At 38.2% G+C, this 19,561-nt stretch overlaps 1 protein-coding gene across 1 annotated transcript in view; it reads right to left on the bottom strand.

The window, feature by feature from the left end:
• Positions 1-19,561, bottom strand: part of sh3bp5b (SH3-domain binding protein 5b (BTK-associated)) — a 44,381-nt gene that overhangs the window by 10,357 nt on the left and 14,463 nt on the right. Inside the window, exons 4-6 of the mRNA XM_055013838.1 lie at positions 5,376-5,540; positions 4,392-4,522; positions 76-118 (exon numbers count right to left, since the gene is read on the bottom strand). Of these exons, the coding sequence (XP_054869813.1) occupies positions 76-118; positions 4,392-4,522; positions 5,376-5,540 (339 nt within the window). The remainder of the gene's footprint in view (positions 1-75; positions 119-4,391; positions 4,523-5,375; positions 5,541-19,561) is intronic.

Genomic DNA, 19,561 nt, shown 5'->3' with positions numbered 1-19,561 from the left:
ACCGTCCTCATGACCTTTAGAGGCGACAGCGGGGTTGGGAGGGAAGTAAATTAGAGCCGAAAAGTCCACACATACCTCCAGCTGCAGATAATACTTCGCCTTCATCTCAAAGTAGGGCCTGTAGAGGAGGAGTTCAGAAGAGAGAGAGAGACATATTAGATCAGAGGGGAACAAATACAGAATAACCCAGAAAAAAGCAGTAGCCGTATCATCGCCATGGCAACCCAGCGAGCGGAGGAGAGGGAGATAAAGGGGTTGTGATGTTGGATGAGTGAACGATGCAGAGTGGATTAACACCCTGCTGAGGCACAGAACAGCACGGCTGCAGCTGATAATTTAGTTAGACTGAATAGAGAAAAAGCAGTTCTAATTGTAAGAGCAGGAATTTACCGGATTCAGCACCCAACCTTTGCTTTGTGGTTCACTGGTTTGAGGTTGTTAAGTTCCAAATATGAAATTTATTTTTTTGACTCTTCTAAAGAAATACCATGATAACCTATCATGGTTTAATTTAGGTACAGAATCAACCATGGAACAAATATGGAGCCTTAGTCTCAAGTATGGACACTCGATTCTAATCTCTTATCATATGGCCCCAGCAGTGGAAGCATTCAAATCCTATATCTAAGTAAAAAGTCATAAACATTACAAAAATGTTCTTAATTTGTGCAAAATCATGAAAGCATAAATATGTATGCAGCATTGCTTGCTTGCTTGCAGTATTCGTGTTGTTCATGCTGGCCATGACAAAAAATGAAAATGAAAAATTCCAAGCACACTGGGTGATGAGGGACTAAATGCAAAATCCTTGCTTTGAGCAAAAAATGACTTAAGTGGGTGACTGTAGAAAATTCCTTGTATTTTCGTACTGGGTTCCCCTGGTAAGCTGCAGTGTGGGTATAGTGACAAAAAGAGAGACTGTTCTACTTAAATGTCTAACTCTATCCTCTGCCGAAGCCCCATTTATCTTCTGATTAACAGTGGAATGTAAGTCGGCACTGTGAATTTGGAAGTGTATTGGAAAAGGATCTTTTAACATCTGGTATGCCCCAGAGGAACAATTACAGACAGAAAAATCTGCTTCCATGTTAATGCAGACACCAGACTTGACTAAATGTGATCCTATGCTTTAATTAATGGTGTGTCCTGGATGTTAACTTTGAATCTACCAGGTACCTATAGCGGTTAAAGTAACATGTATACTCTATTGTCCACCACGTAGGATTAAATGAAGCAGACCATCACCAGGTCACTACTGATGTCAGACTGTGTCTTGACATCAGTAGTGACAGGCTGAGTCAGTGACTTGCAGAGAGTTTGCAGGACAGAGTTTGAGATGTTTGGTTACATGGCAACAGTAGCTCATCCATTCAAGTTTCTAAATGAATTAATGATATATTTTCCAACATGTTTTTCCACCATTGTTCTCTGGAGGAGAATAATTTCTGGTCTTGAGCAGCTGAGTGAGAAAGTCATCAGCATGTCAGGGTTTAGATATCCATTTGTAAACTGGAAACAGGGCGAAAAGTAAAACCAGGATGCAACAAAAAGGATTTTCCCAACACTGTTTTCATTCTTATCTTTAGTTCTAATTCTTCTTCATATCGTATATGTTTTTCTGAATTAAGCCAAACCTAGCATCACAATTCTCAGTCAGTCTTGCTATGAGTGATGGTTTGTGCATGAAAACAGCTTTTTTCACATGAGAGATTTTCTTCTTTTTCCCTCTGACAGGGCTCAGTTGGAAAAGATCATATCAGGCAATCCTGCGCACCAATCAGGATTTAGCAGCATTTAAATCACAGTCTGATGACAGCTGGTGGGTTGCTTGATCCAATCAAACCCACACAGTCCTGATGGGACTGCATTTTAGTGTGTCAACCTCTGTCTCTCTCACCGTTTGTTGCTGCTTGTTTAGTCATAAGATATACTGTTACAGAGAAAGACAAATGCATTCGGTTGAATTTTGCAGTAAGCACGTCATCATGCTTTTCTGACCATTCGGACTCCACAATCCTCTGCACAGTGGAAGATGCATCACATCTGTCAGTGTCTCACTCGAGTAGCACCCTTAAGCCACCAAGAGCACACAGACAGGTGATTTCAGCACTGCAGACTAGATACATGAGCAAGACAGTTAGGGCTTAAGCTGCAATATTAGGACAAAGTAGTATGTTCCAGTTGAATACATACTGCAGCAATACTGTGTACTTTGTGAGGGCAGCTGCAGTACGTCATGAAAAGAAAAATGTCAAATATATGGTTTGGAATGAATGGCATGCTTTCAAACACTTTTTGTGAGGTCACTAACGTTGATTGAGATTAAATGTGAGACTACTGATTATAAATTACAGAAATATTAGGAAATACCAACTTATTTCTGCTCTGAGATTGTCAATGAACACAAGTGGAAGAATGCCAGGAATGTATTACTTATTCAGTTTGGTATGGCACACAGTATATTTTGTATGTTTTTATTGCTCATGCTCTGGATTAAGCTACAGGGCAGATATAGCAAATGCAAACTTTGTGTTTGTGTTTTAGTTTCCTATAACTGTTACAGCACTGTCAACAAGTCATCTTTACATTTACTTTTCTTGACCAGTGATGCCTCAGAGTCTGGGAGGCATCTGTGACAGTGGGAGGCTGATACAGACTCCCCCTGGCTCTGAGCGATGAGTTGCAGAACTTGAGGGAGGGTCTTATGTAACTTCTAAATACTTAAACTTTTATAGAAGGTTAAGTTCAAAAATGTACCTCTAAGCTCCAAACATACTTTTACACGACAGGGAATTAACTCTGAAGGTCTTGACAGCACGTTAATGAAAACAGCTTCTATCTGTGTGCAGGGAGGTATACAGATATCAGGCGTTTACACTATATGTATTTAGTAGAGATTCAACAACTAGCCTCTCCCAGTTTTACATTAAAAATAGGAATATTCTGTTGTTTAATGTTTTCAAATGTGAAAATGTGCTTACTCTTTCTTGTCCTAATGTAACAGAACTCAATACTTTAAGGTTTTAAACTGGTGATTTAACATGTCATTTGTCCTCAGCTTTGTCCTTGCTGAAACTAGTCTCTGTCTGGCACCACTCCCAGTAATGTAAAAAAACTTTTTCTGGTAAATAAATTGTTCCGTTATGCCTCTTAGTCATGAAAAGTTTCTTTCTTTGGGGTCATTTCATGGTACATGAACTGGTTGGTTTTAAGACAGTAACCACCTGGCAGACTGATGACAGTAATGAATAATCCCAGCCTTGTACAGAAATACTGACAGAGGGGAATTCTGTGACCTGTAGTTTCTATTCATCTAGTGATGATTTCAAATGCCACCCAAGACATTTCTAATAGTGAGATTTCAGAATGGCACCTGCATCTTATATCATGTGATGATGCAGGAGAGCAACAACTCATGACTGCACCACATTTAGCCTGACTTCCCCTTTAACACCTGACTGGTCACAATAAACACACTGGTTCAATGCGGTTGGGACTGACATAGAGTTTCACTGCTTTAGATAGCAGCCACTTTCAGTGGAACAGAGAAGCGTAACCTGGCCTTGCTGCTTTCACAGACAATTAAAACAACTTCCAGTTAAGAAGATCAGACAACCACAGGGTGGACAGCTGTTTAAGGCTGGTCGGAAAAGCAGATGCCACATCACCTGTGATCAGAATATTTTTTGCTAATTTAAGTCAGATGAGCAGAGAGACACCACTGTGAATTTAAGGGTTTTAAATTCAGTCCTCAAGTGTCCTTAATGGCTATAAATGATGACATTATTTTGGATAGGGTTGATAAAAAGTAAAGATAAGGCCTTACTTCTTTGTTCGCAGCTGAACATTTGCCCATCAGCAGTCAGTCGTGCACTGACAGTCTGCTTTAGAGGGTCTGCAGCTCAGCACCCCACTGTGTCTACATGCCAGTCCAGCAAAGAATACAATGTCCAACTCTAATTACAGAGAGTAGATCTGTCTGAAAACACTGCTGTTTGACTGTCGTGTAATTAAATTCAATCATTTGTCAAGCAAATATGAATACATTAAGATTGTTTTGGGTCTACATACACAGAGTAATTGTAAAGTTTGAAGTTGAGAATAAATACTCATACTTTAAGTTTTATCTTTTATGTGAAAGATATAAAGGCAAATCATAAAACTTTGAGTTAAAGTTAGAATTCTACCCCAAAATATGTTACGTTATATTATTGTCATACTTTTACAGCTTTTGTGAAAATATTTCAGCATTATTTTGAAAACATCAATTTTTTAGAGTGATGGCCCTAAAACCTGAAGTAGCCAAGTAAAAATAAGTAAAATCTGGCTGCCACAACCTTACTGCCAGTTGAATTCCATGTTACGCTGCCACAGCAGACTGAGTCTCTTACTTGGACTTGTTGATGGTGCGTTTGAGTTTCTTCTCCAGTTGCTTCATGCGGCCGATCGCTGCCGTATATTTGGCCGCCGTCTCTTTGTGCACCAGTTCGCTTCTCGTCTTGGTGTGCTCTGCCTCCATCACCTGTAACAGCCAATCAGAACTTGCAGTCAGCCACACGCTTAGAAATCCATTAAAATCTTGGCTAGTCTCATTGTATTCTCTGACCTTATACTCAATATCTTTCAGTTTTTCCGTGCTAGCCAGACAAATAAACCAATATAGTAAACAGTTTACACAGTTTTTCACTATCTTTTCTCATTTTATACACTGAACAATCCATTAACTAGAAGAGCATAGTCTTCTGCCAAGGCCAATGCCCTATCTCACAATTTCAAAGAAAACTATTTGGATCTGCACCAAAGTTCAATGGGTTCTTCCTTTGACTATGCTCCACCTCCGCACCAAGCTTCATGAAAATCAGCCTTCAGTTTTTGTGTTGTTACTGACAAACAGAAAAATAGCACAGAAAGCATGCCTTGGTTCCTGTCTTGGCAGGGGAATAATGAAGACAGTTGTTGGCAGCAGTCTTACAGTACTTCTGTGATAGTATAGTATGACCTCGAATGTGGTTGTCTGTGTATAAATCACTTGACACACATAAAAATTGTACGTAATTTGATCATCTGCTTACAAAAACAAATGAGATTAATAAAAAAACACTTTAGCTACATTGATACTGTGCTTCAGTGGTGCAAATTTCTGGCAAATGGATCTGACCTAGCTGTACAGAATACAGATAAACCCTGGTGGTCATAAACCCCCTGCACTTCATCCAGTTAGTAATCTAGCCTTGCTAAAGGTGGAATGTTTGGAACAGTTCAAGTTTAGTACAAAAGTTTAGTTAGGATGTCTAACTAGAAATGAAATGCTTAACAAAGAGCTAAAAACTAAATAATGTTTCTGATGTCAGCTTCCCCACTCCCCGACTCCTCACCCGCTGAGTGGCATGATTCAGCATCTCCTGCCAGGCAGAGTCAAACTGCCGGTTGTCCTCCTCCAGTAGCCTCTGTTCAGCCAGGGAAATGGTTTCCTTCGCCGCCCGCAGAACCTCAGTGGCTCTCTGGAAGTCCTGGGTGGCCTTCTGGGCCTCCAACTGGGCCTGGGGGACAGACAGGGAGGGAGCATCACAGATCAGCTGGGTCCAGCTAACATTAAAGCATTACTGCTTTCAGCAAGTTTCAACTGTACAAAGTTTTTATGTTCAGTTTCACAGAACAACTTTTGTTGTTCTCCACATACTATGAAAACTTTCTCAGCCATAATGACTTTGTGCTTGTTGTTGCCTGAGGAAAACTTAACATAAGAAACAGACATTGTCTCAATTATGTCTGCAGGTCTCTTTTACAGCTACAGTATATTTGTCATCTATAGTCATTATGTAGATTTTATTCACTGCGATCAGTAGAGACCAAGTGCAGACGTAAAGAAAATAATTTCCACGTTACATCTGTTTGTTATTGAGCTGTGCTGTATATGTAAAAAGTCACACTTAATTTTGACACCAGCTTAATCTTCACATCTCAGCTTCATGTTTTATCCCTTAAACCTGCTCTATCATTCAGCATGATTTCCACAACAACTACATGAATCCACTGTGGGACCACATTCAATCAGCACATGTATTTTCTCTCTCAAGGGAACTGCTGTCCATCTCAAAACCCTTCAGAGTTTTAAACATAATTTTTCAGTCATTTTAAAATCTGTATAGTTCATCTACATTATTGTCCAGAAATGAGCCTTTACTACCTGAAATGCTTATTGTAATTTCATACAAAAGCAACTACTCTGTATTTTCTGTTTTCCTCACAATATATCTAAACTTTAAGCAGCAATTTCTCTCATTATCAATTAATCTGTCAGTTATTTTTCATTGAATCACCTTTTTAGGAAATAGAAACAGCAATGAATGCCATTTTTTCCTTGGTTTTCTGCCAGTCAATCAATAAATCTGTCAGAAAATGATTAGGTTATTAAGGTTTAATTCATCATATCTGATTGTTATCTTGCATATCAATGTTAGCCTCCGCCCAGGGAGTAAAGATAGAAATGAGTTTTTTAGTATATCTGATAGAATAAACGTGTTGTGTACACAGACACACCCACACTGATGCAAAGATGATGCCAAAAATAACCAACACTGTATGTGTAAAGTGTAAGAAAAACTTTCCAGCATCAATCCCAAACAGCAAAGCTCTTGTTATCATTGTTTCTCTAATCGCGTTGATAGGAAAGTTGTGTTGATGTTGACACTGTTAACAAGTACTGTGTTACTTTATGACATAACATTTGTCCATTTGCCATACAGCTGAGGCTTTTCACGCTGCAGCGACAAACACAAGACTGAAATGTTCACAGTGTGAAGGCACATGTTATGTCTGAACACACCATCACTCAACATGTGCTCACTGTGGACAGATGAGGCTTGACAAGGTGTGTGTGCGTGCAAGATTAAATCATTTCATGTGACTGGTAAAGCTAAACAGGACCAGGGCTGGACACTGAACAATATATTAATAAATTGCACTTTTTTTGTTGTGCAATTTTAAAGAAATATTTCAGTTTAGTGCTCAATGACAGAAACATCATCAGAATAGCAGAATATTCCAACTTGGATTAGGATGTTTATGTGTTCCCACACAAAAAGTCTCATAGTAAATGTCAGTTTAGAACATCTTGCCAGTGGGATGAAAAGATATTTCTATCAACACACGTGCAAACAAAAACTACTTGTTCAGAGAAGCCAAACAACTTTCTTTAAAAAAAGATTAAAACCCTGTCATATATTCTGCTGATTATTTGTCTGCATTTAAGGCTGTGAATAAAAACTGAAGGAGGAAGTGACAAAAATATTTCAAGGTCAGTGTTAAATGCCAAAGAACTGTGTCTTCTTGCTTCATTGGACAGTATATAGTGAGAAATATTTTGAGTTTAATGCTGTGAAATGAAAACCCATATGAGTTTCAGTGTCCTGTCGTGTCTGTGAGCGTGTTACCAGCTGCTGTCAGCTCTTCCTGAACACATCAGCTGCAGCGTTTATCACACAACTCTATGCAGACTAGTAAAAACTGCATAGAGAGAGTGTAAATGCTCTGACCTCCTGCAGTCTCAACATAGCATCACTCCCATTTTACTCCAGCTGTTACAGCTACACAGCTGCCACAAAACAGAGATACAGAGAAAGGACACAGACACATGATGAGTCCTATTTCAGGGACCGCACTCCTTCAAAGTCCACATTTCCAGGCTGAACAGAAAAACACTTTCAAACACTTTTCAAGGACACACTCTTGTATCTGTGTGCACTAGTCTGCTGTTAGGCTGAACAACTGGTAGAAAATCTGTAATTTAATAATTACAAATTTAGCCATTGCTAAGAATCAGAACATGGTTAAATGATATTAGTGTTACCATATATAGGTGGATAAAAATTCCACTTTGTTGCTTTTTTTTTTCAAAGGCAAGAAAAAGCCTTTACAGATTAGGGATGCACAATACTGAATTTTTGCTGAACTTAAAAATGTTGATATTTTCCAACTCCTTTTGGCCAATTATAAGTACAAATATATGCATATATTTTTCCCACCTAATTTCAAATAACAGTAAGGCTCTCTTGTAGTGGAATTAACATATTATTATGGCTACTCCTATTCTCCTATTACAATAGCCAACCGGCAGATGCAGACATAAAATAAAATGCTTTTCAAATGTACACATTTACTAGGAAAAATGGGAGAACTACTTCAACTTAAATGTAAAGCAAGCCATATTTATTTTATTTAACATTATCTACATTATCTACCCGTAGCTGGTATAGGCTCCAGATTAGCCACGACTGTACAGAGGTAAAGTGGTGTACAGAAAATGGACTGGTGGACCATCTACCCATCAATGTTCATTTTGGGCCTATGCCAATATTTCATTTTAAACCTTTTACAGGAAAATATAGATTATGTGTCAATATCATCCTGCATCTCTAAAACAGAGTATAACTTAAACCAAATAAGCCAAGTATTTTACTTCATAGTAACAAACTTCTCTCAAACTGCACTCTTTTTGAAATTTCAATTTAACATGTCTGCTATTATAATGCTATCCAGAGAAATGAAATAGAAGTTATATTCCATTTTTAACTAACATTCTCAGAATACATGACAATGAAATGATGAAAATCACAAAAATGTCCATTAATTTGAATTTCTGAAGGGCTGAGAGCAGGGTGTGCTAATGATATTAAATGAATTATGTATTCAAGAATCCTACATACAGTACTGTAGATGTCTTATTGCTGAGCCTTTATTCATACTATGACCTCACCTTCAGTAGCCTTACACCTGAAAAGATCACAAGTCTGACAAAGTCGGTGTACGCGTGTGGAGGGAGTGGACGTTTTAAGCTAATCCTCTCCTTCTCATATGTTAACTCAAGCTGACAGTGTAACTTCAACCCAGAATAAAAAGTTTGTGAGTGAGTGATATAGTGCATATAAAAACTATGAGAAGACATGTATGTGTATGCAAATATAAAGTATAGTACATGTGTGAAAAATCACTAGTGCAGTAAATCCCAGTTTATCCCTTTCTCTCAGAGTGAAATGAGAAGCGCTACTTTCCCCGTAAGGATTTCTTAAGTTTTCTGAAGTTTTGAAAGAAACACTTCGACTCAGAGTAAGAGGTGGGAACTGTAAAAAGCTGCACAGTGACAGATCTCTCAAGCTCGGGGAGGAAAACATGCAGCCGAAAACAGTTTGCTGAATATTAAATCAGGAATTGACTCTACTGGCCCAGTTTATGTGAAGCGAGTTAACTGCAAACTTTGCTGTATATGTGTGCTGCACTCGAAGACACCGGTCACAAATCCCTTAATTTACTCTCTGCTGATACATGGTTAAAGTGTTTATGTGAAAAAGAACACAAACTTTGGTTAATGTTAACTGCACAAATCTGTAAGGCATTCAAATAATTTCTCCAAACAACACTAAATTAGCTTGTAGAAATTATTTCCTTTTTACTAAAAATCTTCTGAAACGTAGCAACTACTTTTTAACAGTTTGCCTAATAGGAATCTAACTGAACTGGTTATTAAACTGGTATGCATGCATACTGGTTTATTATTCTATTTACATTACACTGATGCAGTCACATGAAAACATGGTAAGTATTTCTAAGAATGTGTAAGTTATCAGCAGTTTCAATGCACAAATTGTGTTATCGGTCTTCCTCCATTAGCTCTCTCAGTCCAGTTCTACAGACACTGACATCACCACATGCTCACTCTAATTTCATTAGCGATGGTCATCAGCATGCCAGCACTGCAAGATCCAAACAACCTCTGCCTTGTTGCTGTCATGTGGTTGGCTTTGTATTCCACACTGCCTTAACACTACAGAGAGCTACCTACAGTAATGTATCTACCAATTTCTCTTACAGTCACCAGACATATTTGTATCTGCATGTATGCTATCTAATACACACTGATATTAAGCCTTTTTTTCTTACATGGAACATATTTCCAAAATATACTTTGTCCTGTAGAGCAGCTTCGTTTTCGTTGCATGCAATTTTCTCAGCACTGTCTGCAGCGCCGTACAGCATATGTATCACAGTTGAACAGACAATGGTGTGGAGTCAAGTTGTGTCTTCACGCTAATTTGCTAACTAGTTTGTGAAATGACATGTTGGAAAGTTAACGGTGACCCATTTATTTTTTTCCTTTTCATTGCAACTCTACCATAATGTATGTACACATGTATGTACAAATATAAAGAATAACAGCTGCTGATCTATCAATATTTTAAGGTTTTACTCCTTCAAAATAAAACAAGAATGCTTTATTTGTCTTTCCATTCATCATCCCTCTCCTTGTTATTGCCTCATAGTGCCATTTACTTGTGCTACAGAGTCTTACTCTTGTATTCCTTCCCTACCTTCTCCTCCTCCTGCTTTGTGGTCACGTTGCCCACAAGAAACCCACTATACACGTGTTGTCTCCTTCTCCATCCATTCCACCCCCTGCCTCCCTCATTCTGTCAGCACAGACATTAGACACTCTGCTTGGTCTGCTTCAGCAAGGAGGAAAATATTTTAGAAGCTCTTTTGTGTTCAAAAAGGTACATTTCTAAGAGGACATTGACGTTTATTTTACAACAAACACTTTCTTCATTTACTTCACTTACCTAGCTAGCTGAACAATCCATTTCTCTGCACTGCACATTATTTTCAAAAGCTAAAATTTTGTTCACGTTTTCCATGGTTGATGAGTTTCATAGTGCATGAGTCAAAGCATGCCCGATTTTCAGACAATCTACCAAATAAATAGAGCACAACAACTTAACATGTGAAAATAAAAAAAGTCCTGCTTTCACTTCTTTTATCCTCGCTTTTCTTTGCAGTGCCAACATGTCAGCTACAGGCAAGAAAGACATCAGTGCTGTCATTATTCAACTACAGTTCAAAGACAACACTTGCAAGGAAGCAAGGGAAAGATGGGACAAAAGAAAAAGTAGGGAGGGATGGGAGAGATGTAAAAAGAGGGCAAATTAAAGATGCAGAAAGTAAGAAAGAGATAGAATGCAAAAGCAAAACACCCTTGTTAATATAGGCATTCTCATCACTGAAAAGTTATAGTACACGTATAAAAGTATGTGCACACCTGAATTACCAGCATACTATTATATTACATATTAAAACCAACAAGCTAACAAGTACTAGAAAAAAAAGATAATAATTCTACCAACATACACAGATTTTTCTATCTTTGGCACTCACAAAATGTGCACAAATTTAAAGAATGGTAAATGAATCACAGCACATTGGACAATAACTGACTATGAATACAGTCTCTCTGCTAGACAATGACCAACATTCTTATAGGTTACTGTGCCAAAAATGAAATTGGCATTTTAGTTTTTTTTAAAAAAGGAGTATCTTACTTATTTTTTCCAGCAATACACACAGACAAAGAAAAGAAACTGCAAAGATGCACAGCAAATATCATCTGAGCTGCAGCTCTGCACTAAAACTTGATGAAGCAGACTGAAGCCATTTAACCTATATATAAAGTGTCTTTGTGCTTACAGCTGCAACAATTCGTAGTTAAGTCAGCCATCATACTCAAACCACCATGATAAACATCTGTAATGTATGTTCCAGCCTTTTTGGTACAGTGACACAGTCAAGAAGAAACAGGAAAGGTTTCACCACAGCTGCTTGCAAAAACTCTGAAGCACACTATTGTCTTAAATATTTTATAATGCAGCTCTAAGATACCCCTTATTTGAGAGGTGTGCAAACTATGGCAAAAAGCCCAGGACCAAAAAACACCCAAAAGTATGTGGACATACAACTGAGCTTTTTTTTTCATGTATGCCACGTTTCTTTAAGCCCAGTGAAGACTCAGCTCATACTGAGTGCTGTTAATACTTCCCATCAGGCTAAATTAAGTCTAGAAAGGCGTCTGTACCAGAGCAGATCAGTTTAGATCAGATGGGTGGCTGTGGCTCAGGTGGTAGAGCGGGTCGTCCACTAATCACAAGTCTAGTAGTTTGATCCCTTCCCCTCCACGTGCCAAAGTGTTCCTGGGCAAGGTACTAAACTCAAAGTTGTTCCTGGTGGTTGGGGAGCACCTTTACATGCCAGCTCTTCTACCGTTGGGGTTAGTGTGTGTGTGTGTGTGAATAGGAAAGTCTGTAAAGCCATTTGAGTACTAACTAAGGTACATAAGAGCTACATACTTTGCCATTTCTGCTGTAACGGTGTGTAGGTGTGTATCGCACAAAACTCTGACCAAGCATGACATAACAAAAATATTAAGTCACTTATTTCTCCATTTTTTTGATCTTTTGGTTTCCTCTCTTTTGCTACTACCTCAGCTTTTCTCTTCCATTTTATCGCTTGATTTTATGCTCCTTCTTTCGATTACTGCTGCAGTTTTTCCTTCCTTTCCCCCTTTGTTTTTAAGACCCTGTCTCCTCTACTTTTTTTTGCACCCGTTATCTTTATCCATCTTTATCTACAGTATGTGTCTCCTTTCATCCATCTTCATCGCTCAATCTTCATCGCTCAATACCATCTTTCCCACCAACACACCCCTTTCTCTCCTCATCTGTCACTTTCTATATCCCTCTTAATCTTGCTTTCTGCATTTCTGGCTTCTTCTACCTCTTTTTACATCTCTTTGCTTCCATCTCCTGCCTAATCCTTCCCTTTTTTTTGTGTCTTTCTATACCTCTCTGCCTCTTACCATCATTGCCGCTCATCTCTCATTCCCTCTTTCTTCCCCTCTCTTTCTCTTCTACTTCATATTTTAATCACTATGCACACCGCCCTATGAAATGTTCACTGAGGCGAACCTCAAGAGGGGAGTTGATGTGTAAGTAATGCAGAACTTTAGCAAGTGATCTGCAATTCCTCCTGTCTCAGCAAAGGCAATTTGGTTGTACAGGCGCTTTCATTATTCAGCAGAAAAAAACAGAAAAAAAACATGCTTTGTTAACTTGTTAGCAGAAAGAAAATAACAGGAAAATAAAAGTGGAGGCAGGAAGAACTAGTATACAGTACACAGATAATTAAAATGGTAATCCTACCAAGTCAAAAAAAGTAACATTTTCTGAACATTTTCAATACAACAGTGGCCTGTGAATTCCTCATTTAGTATCCTATTATTCAACCTGAAAAGACAGACTGAGCCTATTTTCTGCCAAAGCTGTTGACTACGGTAGTTCTCTCCTTCCTTATACTTTCAGTTTTCATTAATGCCAACTGCAGCATTTTCTTTCAGCATTTAAGCAACTGAACACTGTCATATACTTTGGAAATTTAGAATAAAAGCAAATAGGCTGTAGAACCATAAATAAATGCAGCAACATAAAATAAATGTATACAACAGTTTTGCATACATTTGAATTTTTTTTTTCATGGCAGCCGAAGCATGTTTGTATTCCCCAAACTGTGTAATCCTAATATATTCTCCACCCACCGATCTAAAGCTGACTGACACTGTGTTCAAAGAAAAATGGAGTACAGACTAAATGAAACTGGTTGAATCGGTAAATATATAATATTAGACATACAGCATCTAAATCGTGACTTCAGTCAAACTACACAATAGTGGCCTTCAAGACCTTGTATCAGTCAAACCCCAGCAGAATGAAAAGAGCATAAAAGAAGAGGCATGGAAGGAGAGACACAGAGGACAAGTGTCATCATCAGTCAGAGCTGTCGAAGAAAGACGTTGTGGGGAAATGAGCCTTTCTATCATTCCAGACTTTCTGTTGACCTTCATATTGTCCCTTGTGAGGATGAAACAAAGACATGCTCAGATTATGAAGTATGTAAAACACACCATTGCTCAAGTTAAAATCTCTGACACACACGAGTTCCTCCTTCTGTCATCTTGGGAGGACAGGCTTGAATATTCTTTTATACATTCATGATAAGCAGTTAACTGCAATGTTGAGGGGTATCTAGTGAGACTAATCTCGGAGGACACCGTTTGTCCAGAGAGTCCCGACGATTCAAAAATCTGTCCTCCAAACCTAACATTAGACTAGCAAGATAGGGTGCCGTAGACAGTATCCGTTTTGAAAGTGACCTGATTTGGTCAATTTTCCAGGAAATTTGATTATTTTTATCTCCGGTATTTGATCAAGTCTAGAAATTAATTTCCTCTAAAGAAGAAGCACAAACTGGGACAATAACATCTATTAAAGACGGCAGCTGAGGGCCATGAGAGCGTTGTGAACACAATATCCTTTCTGTCTTGGTACGCACGACTAACCCCAGCCTTCAGCAAACCTCAATTTGATGTCACTATTTATTCAATGAGAGGAGTGAATGAACTGCAACTGGCCTAGATATGTGAGAAAGCTTCAGGGTTGAACGAGCCACAGATGACTTCAGCAGCAGGGAGGAAGCGTCAGCCTCTGATGTCCACTTCACGGTCTTTAATAAGCAAATTAACCCAGATACATTCATGCTTGGAAGCAGGACTGCTGTAGTTGTATGCCTGAAGGGGAAAGTTATGGCCAAGGTGTATTTTTTTCAGAGAGATTCGATCACCTAGTACTAAAACGCTAATTCAAATGTGATATTAACAGTAACTAGTAAAATCTTAAAGAACAATCCACCTTTGCAGGCCACGACACATAAAATGTTGCTGAATTAAACTCCTCGAACATGCTCTTCAAGAGCACCAGTATCGTCATAAGAGCAGTCAAATGTCAAAACTTTCTGAATCAATCCAACATTCATACCCACTTCATGTCACGATTTGCTAGCACTATGAAAGTGAGAAAGAAGGGAACTCTACCTCAAACTCAATTTTTCAGCCATGACACAATCATTTCTGCCACTTTTCATGTGGTCAACCGAGTGCAATACTATGAAAGTCTTGCAGGAGAAACTGAAAGCGGATATTTCTATCCCAATATTTAAATGACCATTATATCTCTTTATACAACTTTTGAAATTCTCAAGCACAATCAAATCAACAGAACAACACTTTGTTACTGCCATGCAGATGAAGGAAGAGCTTGATTACTAGATCCGTGATGCCAATGTGATATTGACTTACTGATTTAAGATGGCAAAAATGTGTCTGTCAGATTAGCTGTTTTTTTGTTTGTTTTTTTTGATGGAGATCCTTTTTATTTAAAGAACTATACACAGATGTGTACCAAGCCAAATCATTTTCACTTGATAAAACACTGTAGCATCCAGTTACCTATGAGCCATGATGTACTGTACACCAATGCCACTGAGGTAAAATTGCTAAATTAATCTGGTCATGCAAATTTATCAGCTGGACACTAACGAATGGTAAAAGTTACCTTACATATATGTTATCCTTCGTAGTTCATGTCATCTATATAATGTCAGAAAATGGTGAAAAACTTTGATCAATGTTTTTCTAAAGCTGACTTTCTTAAATGTCTTTGTTTGTCCACAACCCAAATACTATCAGTTTACTGTCAAAGACAAGGAAAGAAACCAAAAAATATTCAATTGTAAGAAGCTGCGACTGGAAAACATCGGACTTTCAAGAAAAAAATAACTGCTTAATTGATTATCAAAGTAGTAACAGTCAATTCAATAGTTGACAAAAAACAACTAACTGATTAATCGTCATGGTGCTAATAAATGTATAGTCAGCAGTGATGTCATGACTGCAGGAAAGAAGGAAATGGAAATTCTAAATTAAATCTTTCAATCAGAATTTGTAGGTTTGACTCTATTGAACACTATTGCCTAAAAGAAACACAACCAAACCAGCATGTATCCTGGAAAAAGAACAGCAACATTTACTGTTATGCTTTTTCTATTTGTTGGAATGCTAGAGTAAAGCACACACATATACCAAAACACACACTATCATACACTATTGTGTATTTTTAATGAGTCATTGTTAACAGTACAAAAAGAAACCCACAACAAACCACAAAAAAATGTAAGAGCTCCTCCAATGACGTGCCTGCAAGAGCTGTTATGCAATAACGGACAGGCCAGTGGCATACAACAATCCAACACATACAATAGTCTCTCACGACAACACACAACGCACACAGCATCTCAGGTGGTTAGAGCAAACCCAGATGGCTTTGACCTTGCAGCAGCTTCTTCTGCCTCCCACCCCTGAATCCCCAAATCCTTCCATCTTTCAATCCATCCATCCATTTCATTCCATGCATCATCACCGTCCCCTGTGCATCCGCATTGCCTACAAAAACACTTCACTTCAGTGCAGGAGGGAGGGAGGTAAATATAGAGAGACGGAGGAAAATAAGCTGATAAGAAAGTAAAGGAGACTGATAGCATGGCATAATTTACTGTGGAGAATGACACTATGTCAATAACGACTCGTTCCCTAAATGCTTTGTTTCACATTACATAACAAAATAATTAAAATTACCATGTGTACCAAGCAATTTCTAGGATTAGGACTGATAAGAGGTAACAGGATGCTCATCTACTTTCATAGTTTTGTAAAAAAAAAATATTAATTTATATTTAAAGTCAATTTTATCTATACTGATATGTTAACATACAGGTGAAAAGGTTTGCAGTTATAATGTTACTAAAGATGGTTAAAAAAAATTAATTTACAACAAAATTGCTATATTCAGTGATTTAATTTGTTGTTAATCTCAGGCAATTTTTCAAGGTCAAGTTTAACTTTGGCGAACACTGGCACAAATTTACACACTGGCCAATAGCAAGCCATCGAGATAGCACTATATCTATATCTAAGGGAAATATGAACCAAAATAGAGGAAGCAATCATAGCCTGGCAGTTGTTTTCAGCTTCATCCACATACCTTTATTTAAACTATTTCAGACATTGAACTCACACACTCACTCGAAGAGCTTTTTTGCTCCTTCAAGAGCTCTTCATTGAATGAAATTATGATCTATCCTGAGAATAAAATGTCAGAAGCAAGAAAATTGCACAATACCAAAGAAACATATCATCCCTTGAATTCCCCCTTTAACCACAAGCTTCAGAACTGCCTATTTAATGAGAAATGTTGCTAGTTTTGAATCATTTCACTCATTTGCATGTTTGCATTTGTATCTGTCATTCAAGCTACAATGACATTTTAACTGAAATTATTAAGCAAGACGTTCCCTTTTGTGTAGCGTTCCCTACTGCCTCTTTCAAACTTCAACCCATTTTATCAACAGCTAAGCAACCCATCCCCTCAAACTCCCTCCTCCACTCACCCCCAGCCTCACTTCTAGCCCCATCTGTCTAATGGGACTGGAAGAGATGCTGCACAGGTTTTGTTGCTCACCACTGATACAGAGCCAAAACAATCACATTCACGAAGCGAAGTGTGTCGTTGTTGCCCTTTCTCATTCATTTTTTCCAGTGTTTTTCTTTCTGTTCACACTGACACACTGCTTTTCTAGATGCACCAAATCTTTCAAATCGTGTTATCTTCTTTATAATCAGCAATGTCCTCCTTCTTCCCCCCATCACTTCCCTATTTCCCCTCACTAATCCCCTGACATCTGTTCAAACTAAGATCATCATTATGTGCTCTGAGGACAACCCAACAACCGATATCTGAGAATACGGAGCAAGAGGTGGTTAAGTTTACTATCAATCCGAAAGGGGCCACACATTTTTTGGAATATGATAGTACGCAATGGTTTAAAAGTCTTATTAAAAGCATTACAAAGTGTTTTTGAACTGATTTTCTAATATGAGCCAATTTTTATTCAGATGGAGTTTATTTTTTTTTCATTTTACTACAATAACTGTATGACATTTTGGAGTAATAAAAAGCAGACCATACATACTCTTAAAGCATTCCATTTTAAGATTCACAGTAGACCACTGTTTGAAGTTCAAAATGTGTAGTAAGTTGCCAGGTTATTGGATCTAAAAAAGCAAACATGTATGAATCCTCATCAGACTTCCACCTATGTGTTTGCTTTTAATTTTCTTGCTGCCAGGAATCAGACTTATCGTAAGAAATCTCTTCAAAACCATCCTCCCATCTGCAAATATACTCCTTTCTTCTTTTATCCCTAATCCAAATCATGAACCTTCCCATCTTGTCCTCAATCTGCTTTCACATTTTTCAAACTCCTTCTCCAACTACATCTCCTCGCTCTCATGAGACATCAGCAAACCTGCAAACTCAGTGTGCAGAGCAGCTGGCTGAGTGTGCTGCTGGTTTCAATCAGAATTGGCACTCTCCACAGTGATGAGGCTGAGTCATCCACTTTAAGAGACTTTAATGTTCCATTATAACAAAAGACCCATAGATTCACTGCTGCTCTGCTCAATTTGACCCTCATACTAACAGAATTCCCAGCAAGGACAAATGGTTTGGCACCAAAATGCAATTTCCACAATTTAGAGTGAGGACCTCTTTTGAAATAACAAAATACCATTGCTTCACATGGGTGGCTTTTAAACATGCAGTGGCCAAGAAATACTGAAAATTTTAACTTCACATACCATAATTGCAGTGACAGGTGAGACAGGCGCTTGCATATGCTTACTGCCTTATTTCCATCTTCAGCTGACTCTTGAGAGGTGGAGTGGAATAAATAGTCAGTGCAATGTATATTTTATAATGTGTTTTAAAAAAATCCTTCTGAAAGTTTAACTCTAGATGCGGCAGGCCTGCTCCATCCCACCACAGTCAGCACTTAAAACGTGCACATTTGAAGTGATGTGCACTCCTAGCGATCACTTCAGAAACTTTTTAGCCTTGTCATGCTGACCCACTTCCTTGATCGGTGTTCAGGTCAACAGTAAGTGCACCTGCTTTTTTTTTTTTCTTTTGGGACCACCTGACAAACCTTCACCTGTGCGATCAAAAGAGAAAAAGAGGTTTAAGTTATTTAATTTAATATCTGGAGACACTGTTCTCTTATGGAAAGGTCGCAAGTTTGATTCATGAAACATTTAGTGTTTCTACCTAAAGTGTCCTTGAGGAGAAGAGTTCTGCCTGATCACAGGGGGCTGGACCACGTAAGTATTTATGACATTTCAGGATGTAATTGGTCAAATTTAATGTAATTATTACAGTCATTGAATTCCCTCAGACGGGCAAGGTAAAGTCATGCTGTACTTTTAAGTAATGAAGTCAAAAGAAAAAAATCCACATTACTCCATCCTGACAGTAATAACGTGAGATACAGAGTCCCAAGTAAAGGAAACTTAAAAGTACTGAAATTGTAATTGTTTTTGTACTTCAGGTCAGTCAGGTTTATTTATATAGCTGAGTGTAACAAATCTCTAAGTAAAGAATGCACAAAAAACTATCTGAGGTGAAAAAAATTAAAAGCCTATAATTTGATTTCTAAAAGTTTTATTTTTGCTTTCAGTTGCACAAGCTTTTACATATTTGTTCAAAACCCTGGTGGAACTCAGCGGGGAAACCCTTATTCTGCTACTGCATAATGTCTCACTCATGAATCACTAGCTGGCAGCAAAATGCCTGATATGCGAATGTGGATTATCCCACACTCTCAGAGTTACAGACCTGTATTTTATCTTCTATCTAGACTCAAGGTCAAACTGAGTCTTTTTGTCTCCATTCGCCACCTCCACCACTCCCTGGGCGCTGCCTGCTACTTATCTACAACTGCAAATAATTTGTTTCTT

Source organism: Amphiprion ocellaris, chromosome 9 (genome assembly GCF_022539595.1).
Source record: "Amphiprion ocellaris isolate individual 3 ecotype Okinawa chromosome 9, ASM2253959v1, whole genome shotgun sequence".
Lineage (NCBI taxonomy): Eukaryota > Metazoa > Chordata > Actinopteri > Pomacentridae > Amphiprion > Amphiprion ocellaris.
The sequence above is the reverse complement of the archived record's forward strand: the minus strand, read 5'-3'. Positions and strand labels throughout refer to the sequence as shown.